At 40.9% G+C, this 14,425-nt stretch overlaps 1 protein-coding gene across 1 annotated transcript in view; it reads left to right on the top strand.

The window, feature by feature from the left end:
* Window positions 1-10,488, top strand: part of IFT80 (intraflagellar transport 80) — a 78,018-nt gene extending 67,530 nt beyond the window's left edge. The window contains exons 17-18 of the mRNA XM_084769662.1: window positions 4,874-4,997; window positions 9,983-10,488. Of these exons, the coding sequence (XP_084625788.1) occupies window positions 4,874-4,997; window positions 9,983-10,081 (223 nt within the window). The 3' untranslated portion in view covers window positions 10,082-10,488. The remainder of the gene's footprint in view (window positions 1-4,873; window positions 4,998-9,982) is intronic.
* The last annotated feature ends 3,937 nt before the right edge of the window (window positions 10,489-14,425 follow it).

Below are 14,425 nucleotides of genomic sequence, written 5' to 3'. Positions count from 1 at the left end.
AAAAGGATAATTCCCTTAATGAACGATCAGTCAATAGAGAGTCTGAGGCCATAGGCTAATAATGGCCATTTGCAGATAGAGGAGAGGGCAGAGCAGCTCTACTGAATGCCCACGTTTTAGGGTCTGGCTTAAGGAGAGGACTCAGTTGGGAAAGTGCTTGCCAGTTAAGCACGCAAGGGCCTGAGCTTGGATTCCAAGCACCTACATAAAAAGATGGGTTCAGCAGCATGCCTGTAATCCCAGGGCCGGGGAAGTGCAGATGGCAGATCACTGGGGCTTACTGGCCAGCCGGGTTAGCTGATTGGCAGGCTCAAGGTAGAGTACCAGATGAGTGCTCAGGCCTAACAAGGTATTTGTAACATCCCCGCTAAGGCTTGTGGAACATCTCAGAAGAGGGCCAGAAAGAATGGAAGAGCCAGAAGAGAAAGCTGCTTCTAAATGCATGACAGTTGCTGCAGTCTTCAATGCAGCATGGTTGCCTGCTCAAAACTGACCCTGTTGGCCATTAGTTATGGCCGGGGAGGGGGTCCTGGGCCCTGCCCCTTCTTGCTCTAATATAGGTTCCTGAAGGATTCTGGGACATGGGGAGTCACTGAGTAATTCTATACCCATGGCAGTACAGAGGACTCTAGTTAAACTGAGTGGGTCACTAAACACACGCACAAAGACATGAATGTGGGAAGGAGATTTATAGGAGGGGTGCAGGGGTGCGAGGGAGATGAGAGTGGGGGTTGAAGATAACAAGAATATACGAAGCGTGTAGGAAAATGTCAAAGAACAAATTTAATTAATTATTAAAAACATTTTAAAACAGTAAAGTTGGTAGCGTGCTTACCTAGCATAGGCAAGGGAGAAAAAGAGTATTCAGCAAAATATGTTAGGAGGAACCAAAAGGATGAAATGGAAAGGTTTTGTTATGGAAAAGCACATATAAAATAGTGCGATGAAGCCATGTCACCATCAGTCAGTATCACCAGTGATCACTTTTTGCACAGTCTCCACACCCTCCCTTCTCTTACCATTATTTTTAAGACAGACTACAATTACCATCTTTTATCTGTGAGAATTTAAGTATATATCTCCAAAAGGTTTTAGCAGGCATAATATCATAACCATAGTCAAAAATTGTCAGCAACTATACATAGTGTTCTTATTTCTCTGATACCTAATAAGTGTTTTGAATCGAGATCCAAAAAAAGACTCATCTGTTGTGATTACTTGATACATTCTTAGACAGTTTCTGCCTCTGTGTGTGTGTGTGCGCGTGTGTGTGCATGCGCACATACATGAGTGTGTGTGTGTGTGTGTGTGTGTATGTTTGTTTGTCTGTATCTGTGTGTCTGTGTATGTGTGTCGCTGTGTGTGTGTGTTTGCTTATAATTTCCCCATTGAAGAAACTGAGCCTGTAGGATTTCCTGTCATCTTGACATTGTTGGTTGCATCTTTATTTATTTTTTTTAATAATAACACATTTTTATTGAAAATTAAAAATAATTCATATTACATCTCATTTTCTATCCCATCCCGTGTATCCTCCCATTCCTCCCTCCCTCCCACTTTCATCCCAATCCCCCTTCCCTATGACTGTGGCTGTGGGGGACCTCCTCCCCCTGAATATGGTGCTAGGGTATCAAGTCTTTTCTTGGTAGACCGCTATCCTTCCTCCGAGTGCCATTGGGCCTCCCCAACAAAGGGACATGGCCAAATATGGGGCACCAGAGATCCTGTGAAAGTCAGTCCCCTGGTTGCATCTTTATGGTGTCTCCTAAATTAGTTAAAAATTCATAATGAATCTAGAGCCTCTTAGGTTTAAGTTTAATTGGGGGAGGAAAGGGAGCCTAAGTACTATAGTTGGTAGTATATATATTTCCATAATGACTGGTCATCAGCAAGTGTTGATGGCCACTGCTAGAGCAGTGGTAGAAGGACGTGTTCAATCATCTCTTGGATTGCTTCTGAGGTCCCTGGACTCTGCCTCTGTTTAAAGCTCCTTCGAGGGATAGATTTTAATTCATTCACGTGTTTCTCTCCTTGAAAATGTACTCTTATTGGGTGTGCATCTGTGCTTCATGTTCGAGTCTGGAGATTGCCTGTACCCCAGTAGGAGGCAGAGCCTAGAGACTTGTAGGGAGGTAGTTTATCTGTTTGGGGTCTGCTTTGTACACTGAGTGTGAATTCCTCTGAGAAACTAAAGTTTGGAGAGGAAGAAATGAAAGCTCCAGGTAACCGCATCGATCCTGTGTATACGTGTTAACAAAATAATCTCTAATCTTCTACCAGTTATATAAAGTACTTTTGATTTGTTCAAGTTATGCAAAAGATCATATTTGGAAGTTATCATATCTTTTTATATAACTTCTTTCTATTTAAAATATATGGACTTATTCCAGCCCTAGAATCTAATGTCACATTTGTTTGGTTGCCAAACCATTTTAAAACTAGAGACATACTGTTCCCAAAACCCTTATATAATTTGAAGTAAGATCCCTCCTAAATGTGGTAGAGAACCATTTTTTACCAGTGTGTATGCATTTAGAGAATACTTAAAATAGAACATGTAAATGCTTACTTTCAGCCATTACTTTTCAAATAATCAATGCATGTCTCTTATTATTATAATAATGACAATAATAATAATGAAGATAACACTCAGGACCTAAGCTCTGAATACAGAATTAGATATTACATTGTCTTTTCTTCATAATTAAATGTATTGATATTTGCATACCAAATTACTTCCTTAGAATTTTTGAAAAGCCCCAGGACAAAATGGCTGCCTATGAGTCCTGCTTTCACTTTTGCAGGCAGGATGTCCCAGCCCATTACTTACTGTAAGGTGCCAGTAGTGTGATCCACCAGTCTCCACTGGCACACAGCTCACCGGGGCCAGAGGCTTGGGTAGCCTCGCTGGTTAGAAGGAATAAGGCATCTGACTGCCAGTGCTCACTGTAGAGCCTCTGTCCCTTAATTGCTGCCTTTTATTTCTCACTTCAGTCCCCATCTGCTTGATTCATTGTTCTCTGGAAGACTTAAAGTAACATAAAATGAGAGAACTCTGGGAGTCTAACAGTCTGTGTTCTAGTGCTGGGAGGAGACACCATGACCACAACATTTCATTGGGCTCACTTACAGTTCAGAGGTTTAGTCCATTTTCATTACAGTGAGGAGGGGCATGGTGGCACACAGATGTGCTGTAGCGGAAACAGTTCTCTATCCAGATCTGCAGGCAGCAGGAAGAGCAAGCCCTGGGCCTAGCTTGGGCTCTTGAAACCTCAAAGCCATCAGTGACACACATCCTCCAACAAGCCCAGACCTACTCCAACAAGGCCACACCTAGCCTTTTCAATAGGGGTGGCCTCGCTGGTGGCCAAGCATTCAAATGATGAGCTGAGCGGCCCATTCTCTTCAAACTGCCACAATAGCAAATAACATATGTTGATACGTTGACCTCTTATGACAAACCATGTTTTTTTATTTTCTTATTATATTGGGAGAGAACAGGTCGGAGATGCATATGCCACAGTGCAAACATGTAGATCAGAGAACAGCTTTGTGGGGTTGGTTCTTTCTCTTTACCTTTATGTTGGCTCCAGGGATGGAACACAGGTCGCCATATTTGTATGGCCTGTACCTTTCCCTGCAGAGTTATCTTGCTCGTCCCCAAAAATTCTTTCTAAAGATATTATTTAGCTTGACTAGTAGTGAGAGTCGCAAGTTATAAATATTAATTTATAACAAATATTAATGTTGTTTTGTCTAAAGTAACAGATCTATAATAGTTGGCTCAGATAAATCATCATTGGCCTACTCATATCACACACAGGAGAAAGTGTGTGAACTTGAGAATTAGTTGCTTTTGGCTATGGTGACTGTTAGCCATGCCGTAAAACAAGATCACAGTAACCAGTGCAGAGACTCATGCTCCACCTGGTTTTTCTTGACTCAATTCCTGTGAGCCATGAACAGGGTTTTGGCTAGGCTGAGGCCTCGTCGGACTTACATGGAAGCCTGGCCTGAGATAATCTGTTCGCCTCCTTGCAGATTATCACCAGGATAAAATGTCTCTTTGGTATGGTGCTACTGTTTGTTGTTGTCATTTTTGTTTTGTTTTGTTTTAAGTAATTCTGCTATTAAATACAGGCTTATTTTAAAATAGCATAAATTTATAGCTATATTGGTTGAATAATAAAATTTTAATGGCTTTTTAATATTTTCTTCAAATTTTAAATGTAATTAACTAACTGATTAATTATTTTATACTCGTGGGTAGTGGGTAGTAGTCAGAAGGCAACTTGGGGACGTTGACTCTCTCCATCATGTGTGACCTAAGAAATTCAGATTATCAGTCTTGGTAGCAAGTACCTTTACTGCTAAGACACCTTGACAGCCTAGTATGCCATTTTCCAAGATTCTAATAATAATAGCATTTAGACTGGTTTTAATATCAGAATTATTTTATATGATTTTTAATTTGATATAGTAATAATAGCTTTTTAATTTCATAAGTTTATTATAGGTTCATAAAATGTTGGCATAGTTGCATTTTATGATTATTTACCAAAACTTTGTTGTATATTCTTCATACATGTTCTCTGCAGTTCCTTCCAAAGGAAATAAAAAATAGATCTTCCTTCAAACAATATATAGGCTAGTGGAGGTTCTGTAATGCACACCTTGTAATTAGTGCCTTGGATAGTAGTGTGCAGAAATGACACAGAGCATTTATATGTTGTATTTGTGTAAGAAGAGCTGCTTGGAAAGAAGGGGCCATAGACTTCAGGGTTAGCAGAACAGTCATGTGTCCTGCCTCTGACATCAAAGCTCTGCTGTTTAGACATAGCAATGTTTGATAATCTGTAATTTTTTGTTATAGGGCACTGGAATTGGCTGTAAAATACAAAACTCATGTTGATACAGTTCTTGCTTATCGTCAGAAGTTTTTGGAGACATTTGGTAAACAAGAAACTAATAAACGATATTTGCAATATGCAGAAGGTGTAAGTATTATACAGTGTTTTATAGTAGTATGTATGCTTTATTTAAAACATTCATCTATATCAAAAGTTGAATGTTCATCTTCTTTCTTTCTTTCGTTCTTTCTTTCTTCTGGATTTTGAGACAAGGTTTCTCTTTGTAGCCGTGGCTATTCTGGAACTCACTCTGTAGACAAGGCTAGCCTCAAACTCACAGAGATAAGCCTGCCTCTGCCCCATGAGTGCTAAGATTGAAGGTGTGGGGTACACCTAGCCTATACTCTAATTTCTAAAAGCATCACTTTTTCTCTTGTGATGTTGTCATATTATTTTATGACTAAATGACTATAGTGTTAGTTTTTCTGGGCTCTTGGTTGTTGCTCTTTGTTTGTTTGTTTGTTTGTTTGTTAACAGGGTCGTAACTGTAGTCTAAGCTAGCTTGGAGCTATTTAGCCCAGGCTGGCTTCTAATTTAGAAGACCTCTCCTACCTCAACCTCCTGAGGCCTGGGATTACAAGCATGAATCATCAGGCCTGGCAATTTGGGTTTTTTTCCTAGACTCTTTAGACTTTTTTTTAAGCATCAATTTTTATGATAATCAATTTGAGGCTAGGTACTCTTTGGCATTTTTAGATAAATAATGTAGATGTCTTGGAAGAAAGCTAACTTACATCTGTTTCCCTATTTGAGAATACATTAAATTTGTGTGTGTGCACTTGCACCCCCCCTGCACTAACCCATTTTCAATGAAATTTTATTTTACTTGTAAAATATGTTTATTTCAAATTATGTGTACCTGTATGTGGGTTTGTACACATGAGTGCAGTACTTACAGAGGACAGAGAGGGCATCAGATGCCCCAGAGCTGGGTAGTTGTGAGTGGCCCAACATGGGTGCTGGGAAACCACACTTGCACCTTCTGTAAGAGTATCAGGTGCCACAGAGCCATTTCCAGCTTGAAATTAGATTTTAAAAAGCAAAAACCTAGCATCCTTATCCCCTTTTCTTTGATATATGTAATATTTAGCAGCTGCTAAAATATAATATCTCAGTTTTAAGTGGTACCTCAGCCAGAACCACAGGGCTTTCTCAGTGTTTTCTTTCCTCAAACAGGCTACTTTTTAACAGGCTACTTTGATTTCCTTTGGTGTTCCAGTCTTCTTTTCTTCCTCACAGATACCATTTGAAGTTAACACTAACAAGAATTATTGTATTGTATTACAGTATTTTTAAAAGAATAAAAGAACCATTGCTTAAAATTTTCGTGGTGGCGCAACCCTTTAATCCCAGTACTCAAGAGGCAGAGGCAGTTGGATCGCTGTGAGTTCAAGACCAGCCTGGTTTACAAAGCGAGTGCAGGACAGCCAAGGCTAACACAGAGAGACCCTGTCTCAAAAAACAAACAAACAAAGTTAACCATAGAAAAATATCTCATGTGGCTGACATCTACTTGCTGATAGTCTGGAATCACTTGGGTCTATAATCTAGTCAGAATCTATCATCCATGTTATTTTGCCAAAATTATTGGCATATATACTATCTCAGTACTAAGAACTGAATAGATATGTTTCATTAACAGCATGGAGGAAGAGTTCTGTTTCTGCCCTTTGTACCAGAACACAGGAAAGATAGAAATTCTACTTTACTGAAGACAACTCTTTTTTAAAAGATGTGTGTATGTCTATGTGCATGCACACACACACACACACATGCACACACACATCCAAGTACTTGTGAAGGCCAAAGAGGGAATTGGAGCCCTGGAGCTGGAGTTGTCAGTGACAGGAATGACTCCATGTGAGTGCTGGGGACTGAATTTCAATCGGCTGCCAAAGCAAAAGCTCAGCCCTCCAGCCTCCTGGAGACAACTTACAGTCAGCTCAGAGATGGCACCAGAAAGATGACTCTCCAGTCCTCACTGCATTCATTTGTTTCCATTTTGTTACCTTCCCTTAGTTTTCTGTTACTGAATCCAAAAGCTGCTATTGTTTGTTTGTTTTAAGGGTTAATACACTACTTTACCTTTCAGTGAGGTTCCCCTGAGCCATGGATACTGGCTGAAAAACTGGCTCGTTTCTCTTGTTAATCTGCCCTTTGCTACAGGAATCTATTTCACTGTGGATTTAGGAGAATTGAAGATAAAAGTGGACTTTCTGACATGGTCTAAGGTGGCAGTGTGAGGGGACATTTAGAAGGAACAGAAGCTAGGAAACAGATAGGGTACATTGCGATAGGAGAGATGTTGATGGTCAGCAAGGTTCCAGGAATGTTCCTATCTCAAGGCCCTTTTCTTCCCTTTTTTGGTTATGTACCCGTCTCTTTAAACTTTAGTGTCAGCCTTCCCAGGCCATCAACTTCTCTGACCACTATGGTTTAAAAAACACCTAGAAATCCATCAAGTAATTAGACGGTCATGTGACTTCCCACCTTACACCTGGCATTGTTTCCTTTCCTACTTTCAAAACCCTTACCATGTGTTACACATTTTAAAAAATTATTTTTCTGTCTCTTTCACCATGATTTGTCTTTATTTTCTCTCTATGAAGATAGTGAGTTTTTTTTAATTTAATGTTTTTATCCATTACTGAACCCTGTACTTAGAACAAGCTTGACATAAACAAGTGTCAAGTATTTGTTGAACAGAGAAGGCATATAGGATAAGAATGACATCCGCTGATAGTTCTGTGAGGTTCCCAGGCCCAAGGATATGTTGGGTAATATAGCCCTTATGCAGTACATGTGAGGCATTGGGCTTGATCCCTAGCTCCACAGTCAACACAGGCCTCTGAAGTGTAGCTGGTGAGCCGTCATATTACAGTGCACTGGAGAGAGAGTCGGAGCCCTGAGTGAGAGGAGTCGGGGTGGAAGCAGACACCTGAAGAGGCAGGAAGATTAGACATCAGTGAAGAGAAGGATTGAGTACATGGTCCTGAAAACAGTGCCCTGGAGGAGTCAGGAGAAATGGAGTCAGAGACAAATGTGACGAGGTTCACATGAAGCAGAAGGAAATAAGGTGATGGCAAGAAAGTTTATATGGCTAAAGAATTGGGTGAAGTCGTGGCAGTTTGCCACTTTATTTTCTATTAGAGTAGGCAAGCTGGGTACTGGATGGAGAGCCATTAGATATGGATTTTTAAATGCTTTTATGTGACTTAAGAATTGACTTGGGATCCAAATAAGAAGTTCCAAATAGTGTGGCACTCCCTCTAGGAGAAGTATGATGTAGAAGTCACTTGGAACTGTCAGAGAACTAGCACTCTCACCTAAAACATACTGTTAAAAATATTCTTAGTTAGGACTAAGTTATCTGTAGAACACTGCCCTAAAATCGAACAACTGCCAGGTAAAATGAAAGTCATCATCTGCAGGAGACCATCAATTGATGTGCACTCATTTGCATTTCAACAAGTAACGAATGATGTCTTGGTTCAGCAGACAGACTGACTGCTGGCACAGCACTGCGACAGGTGCGCAAGTATAGTAGTATCATGACAGCTGAGAGAAACAAACGCTAAGTCAATTTAAGGCCAGAAGGCCAAGGCACTCAGCAAAGTTTGTCTCCCTTTTTATAAATGCTTTGTTAGACATGGGAATACATGCATTGCCATGTAAAAATAACAAGTTGTAGCTTGAACGAAAATCATTCTTTCAATAACCTAACATTTGCTCTGCTTTTCAGCAGGCTGTCAATTGATTCTTAGTATAAACAGTTATCTTCAAGGCTAAAAGAAAATCAATTAATTATTAACAAGTCTATCTTATATACTATAGATAAATATGTACAATTATTTTAAGGTCATTAAAATATCAAATTACTTAATGGAAATTTAGACATAACATTTGGACTAAAAAAGAACCAAATGATATCATGAAGCACTAGTAGTACAAAATAGGCATGCAGCTCTATTAAGATTGAGCTAATCTCTCAATTTCTTCAGATGAATCTGCTCAAGCAGCAGGCATTGCTTTGCTCTGGTTTCCAGCACCCCTACGTGGAGGTAAAAGCCTCGTCCTCTCTTACTGAGTCTCAGAGCCTTGGGTTTATTTCACAGTTAAGCTTAGTCTAGGACCCAGTTTTTCCCATGGTTTGCCTCAGAAGACACACATTCAGACATAAATGATCTCTAAATTTGTTTAACAGTAGATTCCTAAAGAAAGAAAGCAAGAATTCTAAAGAAATAAATATTCCTAAACAAATTGCTCATAGAACTCAGGGGCAGAAGAGCCTTTCTCAACATCAAGAATATAATGAACTTAGAAAAGGATAGGTCCATACTGGGGCACATTTGTGTCCTTGTGGAGGAAAGAGAAGCAAACAGATACAAATCTTGTGTTGCTGTCATGTGTCCCCAGTCTTGCCTGTCTTCTGCTTCCTCGGATAGTGTTCATCAGTTAGTGACTGCTGCATCCTTCTGTCACATCAAGAGTGGTTGCAATAGCCAGGTGGTGGTGGCGCATGCCTTTAATCCTAGCACTTGGGAGGCAGAGGCAGGCGGGTCGCTGTGAGTTCAAGGCCAGCCTGGTCTACAAAGTGAGTCCAGGACAGCCAGGGCTACACTGAGAAACAAAAGGGGGGAAAAAGCCACCGGTAAAGCCATACACCCTTGGTCTTTCCTTGTAACTGGGCTTCTAGTGGGAAGTGCTGCTTATGAGATGTCCAGAGCAGAGCTGATGCAAGCACACCCTAGTCCTGCCCTGCCCAGTTTGCTTTTGTTGGGAGCAGAGCGGCTTCTTTGCATCATCCCTAAGATCTTGTGCAAAATCCTGAGGTTCTGTGCACTGTTTCTGTGTGCTTTGTTAAGAGCTGCCCAGAACTGTGGCCATCTGAGTCACCCCTTGGGCTCTGTAATTGTTCTCTTGATCCTAAGAGTAGCTCCTGGGTTTCTCATTAGTACCTTCTCTGTCTCTACGTTAGAAGTCATATATTCTGTTTTTGTTTACTTTTGGTTACCTTGGATTAAATGAAAATGTAAGATACAAGCACAATTCTCTTTTCCCTTCTGTTGTAGCTCCAAATAGACTGGGAGAAAATCAGAGCCAAAATTGAGATGGAGATCACTAAAGAGCGAGACCGGTCATCCAGCAAGAGTGTGGGCCTGAAGCACTGAGTGCCACGCTCACCTCTAAACTCGTTCAGACTAGCCAAAGACGTGCATGTTTTGCTTGCTTAAAAACACGTAGGTTTAAGGCTAGTGCTCTCTCTCCAAGGTAGGACACTTGCCTAGCATGCATGAGGCCCTGGGTTTGGTCTCCAGCACTGTCAAAAGAAAAAGGAATTATCTTTAAATAATTGTCTGCACTTTCTGTGTGACGATTTAAGTATAAAGTAATTTATGTGATTCCATCATTTATATTTTTCTAGTCTAATAATTAACAAATATTTGTATATGCTTATCTATGCCCAAGTATTATTGATTACATTCCAGTTTTTTTTTTTTTCATTTCTTTATTTCTGGTTCTTCAGTATGAATAGCTATTAACTCTTATAATAAAGCCTTGAGTTATTTACAATGTATGTTATTATTAATTTCTATTTGATCTGTAAATTTTAAAGTATCTCCCATAGCTTATAAAACAAAAATACATGAGGAATGGTTTTGGGGGAAATGTTACAATGCAGATTCTTCTACACTGAATTTGATAGTGTTGTTCAGACAGCAAAAGCTGAGAATAACTCAGGCGTCCTTCAGCTAGCAATCAGATAAAGGCCATGTAGTGTTCATATGCAGTAGAATTATTTTCTCAGAAAAGGACTGAACTGTCACACGTGCTGCACATGGATGAGCCGTGGACAATTTACACTAAATGAAGTAAATGTATCACAGCAGTCAGTCCTGTGAGACTGTTCACCTGAGGCACCTGGAATAAGCAAGTTTTTTTCCATCAGAAAAGAGAAAAGTGGGACAGGGACTGGAGAGGGAAGACTGGGATTTTACTGTGTATGGCTTGCAGTTTCTCCTTGGGGTGACTGGGTTCTAGAAATGGATAGTGGTGTTGGTTGTATGACATTGTGGGTGTTAATGAACCTCAGCTGTCCTCCTAAAAAGGATTAAAATGATAAATTTTATTTTACTTATTTATCATATTGAAAAAGTGGGCAAATTGCATTTTCTTCATTCCTCTCCTGACTTGAGAGTGTTTAGGCAGTAAGACTAGAGTCTGCGTTTTCAACACTTTCCTCAGTTGATGAACTTGTTTGGCTGGCCCCCAAATCTGCAAAGGCTTAGTAGTGACACAGACACCCCTCTACAGCTCCTGGAACCTGCTCCTGGAGTTAGCGCGTTATCGAGCTCATGCACACTCATGGGAAATTGCCTGTCTCCTCCGTTGTAATTCTCTCATAGGTTTCTTTCAGAGAAATGCCCCTTACTTCCTCATATGGTCCTTTTCTTCTATTCAATTCTTGATCCAGACTTTTGATACAGGAGTGTGTTCAGTTCATGAAATCTGAGGAATTTACTTATATGTTATACATGTTTTCTACATTGTCAAGTTTCAATGTAATGTTTAAAAAGAAAAAAATGGTTAAAAGCTTTAGCTTTATGTTTAGTATATTTATCACAATAAAAAAGTAAAAAAAAAAGTCTATGTCTTTGATATTTTACGATTCAATTCACGTTTGACACAGTTAGCAGTGGATACCATGGAGGCCATGGGCTATAGCTGGATTGATTTTCCATGAAGGTCATTACCCACAGCTAGACTGCCTTTTCTTCAGAAGTCGACTGCCTGAGTCCCCAAGCTTTGTACACTTGTGTCTGACGTGGCTATACATCAGGGGTTCCCATAAAACCCCTCCCTTTCAGATTTGATACCTCGATAGTTATTTGTAGAACTCACTAGAAGTCTTAGGTTTTACTTAGAAGGATAAATGGAAATGCTTACAGACAAATAGATGAGGCACACAGAGCAAGGCCCGGGGAAGAGGAAGGGCACTGACAGCGCCTTTGTTTAATACCTACTGATCTTGCTGGTTTTGGTTTTACTCTGTCTGTGTGTGGGGGATATCTTCTTGATGTGCAGAAGCCTTTAACAGTCCCTTTTGCTGTGTCAGGACAAGTTCTCTTGAGATAAGTGACCATATCTCAGACTTATCAAAATCTGAGTTTGGTTCAGGGACAAGATGTTTCCTAAGGTTCTCCATTACTCTCCTTTTACCTATTATATATAACAGCGGTGAGTGTTTATATACATACGTGTGTGTTTATTCTGCAACTCCTTACATATCCAAATGAGCTGCCTCCTGTAAAGCTGAGTCTGCCACCTGCTCCTAATTCTTCTGATAAAATTACATTTTACCCTTATCAGCTGGTTGTAGTACAGTTAGTTTCATATCATGGATGACTTCCTTCAATGATTTCCTATGTAAAAATTTAACCCCTACTGTCTGGTACAGACAGTGACCACATGGTTTGAAGGTCGTGAGAGGCTTCATGCATTCATTGAAAATTAACCTCCATTGCTAGGTATTTAGAGGGTGAAAAACAACGTAGCTGACATTTACAGATTGGGGCTGGGATGTAGGGTTAGATAAAATCATGACTATGCCATCTAGATGATAGTGTTTCCTTCTAAGAAGATGGGCAGAGGTAAGAGGACAAATTGCACATGCACACTGCTTGTCTCATGCTGTGTGCCTTGGGGTTCACCCAGCAGGGGCTATTGCCATCCATGAACCCTGGAGTCTCTAAGACTGGGAGCTGCGTAAACCAAGCTGGACTGGGCGTTCGCAATAGAAAGTGGCCTACTGTGGTAACCACGCAGAAAGGACGGCTCCTCCTGCAGTCCGCATTCAGCCTTTCTCTTTGCCGTTGGAACCATGAATCAGAGCCACTCAAGCAAGTCTTGCCATGGCTCAAATGGGACCTAAGCACAGTTTTCTGGCACGAGCTGCTGTCCCACAGTCCAATTTTGAAATGACCTATCGGTGAGTTAGTGTCAGGTCCCACAAGAATGCTAGAGTGATCTCACGATCCTAAGACTCTAGTTTTAGTTCGAGTTTCATTGTACAAGATGCAATTTAACAATAGCCAAGTGAGAGAAACGCACCTGCCAAGTTCAGGGTGGGAGTTGGGTGGGGTGGTCGACGGGGGGGGGGGGGGGGGGGGTAGGGGGTGAGGGGCAGGGGCAGGGTGAGCAGGGTGAGACCTGGGCGGGGCGGTCCACAGGAGGTGAGGGTCAGGGTGAGACCTGATCCTTCTTGGGAATCTCTGTCTCTCTTTGTGGAATGTGCTGGTCATTGGTCCATCACGTCTGTGTATTTACCGGTCAGTTTTAGTATCCTCGGGTGCTTTTTGATTGTTTAATCAGGGCTTCATGACATAGGCAAGACTCAATGCACTGGCTAAATAAAGGAACTCCATCTCTGTGCCCATTTTCCCCTCTGGAGCTAGCTGGCTGACTAATCATGTGGGTCATACTACAGGTGTCCAGTTCCATCCTGAAGCTGTCTAGATGTCTCAGGAGTGTCTCATTAGCATAACAATGTCATGTCTGTCACTCAGGATATCCACAACAACTAGATGTGTTGTGTTGTATCAGGAAGTTGGGTTCCCAGTAATTTTGAACACTGTGTTTATATATGATTTTGTCTTACATTTAAAGACAAATTGTGTGTGTGTGTGTGTGTGTGTGTGTGTGCGCGCGCGCGTGTGTGTGCGCGCACACGCGCATGTGCATGCGCACACACCCAGTATGGTGGCACATACCTATAACCTTAGCACTCAGAAGACAGGAAGGAGGATTGCCACAGATTCGAGGAAACTTTGGTCTATATCAAGAATTTCAGGTCAGTCAGGGGCAAAAGATGAGACCCTGTCTCAAAGTAATCAATAAAAGTAAAAAAAAAAAAAAAAAAGAAAAAAAAGAAAAAACTCCACACTTATCATAGACGCTTCTCAGTTGCTTCAACACTAAAACTTTTATAATATTAATAGAAAATTTCATATATATCAACATTTTGTGTATTTAAAAAAACATATCAAGTGAAGAAGAATGCCTGCCACGGGTCCCTGCTACAGATTGGTATTTCCAAAGTTATATTTGGGTGTTTTTTTTTTTTCCAGTGTTAATTTTTTATTTTTTTTATTTTTATTTTTTAAATGATTTATTTTGATTTAATTTGTTTTTAATTTGTTCATTTACATCCCAGTTGTAGCTCCTCCCTCTTTACCTCCGGATCCCACAGTCTCTCTCTCAACCCACTCCCCGACTCCCCTAGTCCTCAGAAAGGGGAGCCCTCCTCCCCTAACATCTGACCCCAGCCTATCAGGTCTCACCTGGACTGTCTGTATCCTCTTCCTCTGGGGCCTGGCAAGGCCGTCCAGCCCTGGGGAAGTGGTCCAAGAGTGGGCACCAGAGACTGTGTCAGAAGTTGTCCCTACTCCCGTAGTATGGGGCCCACAAGGAGACTGTGCTGCCTATCGACTGCATCTGAGCAGAGGGTCTAGGTC

Source organism: Acomys minous (assembly GCF_964271855.1).
Source record: "Acomys minous genome assembly, chromosome: 19".
Taxonomy (NCBI): Eukaryota; Metazoa; Chordata; class Mammalia; order Rodentia; family Muridae; genus Acomys; species Acomys minous.
This window is presented reverse-complemented; position numbering and strand designations above follow the sequence as displayed.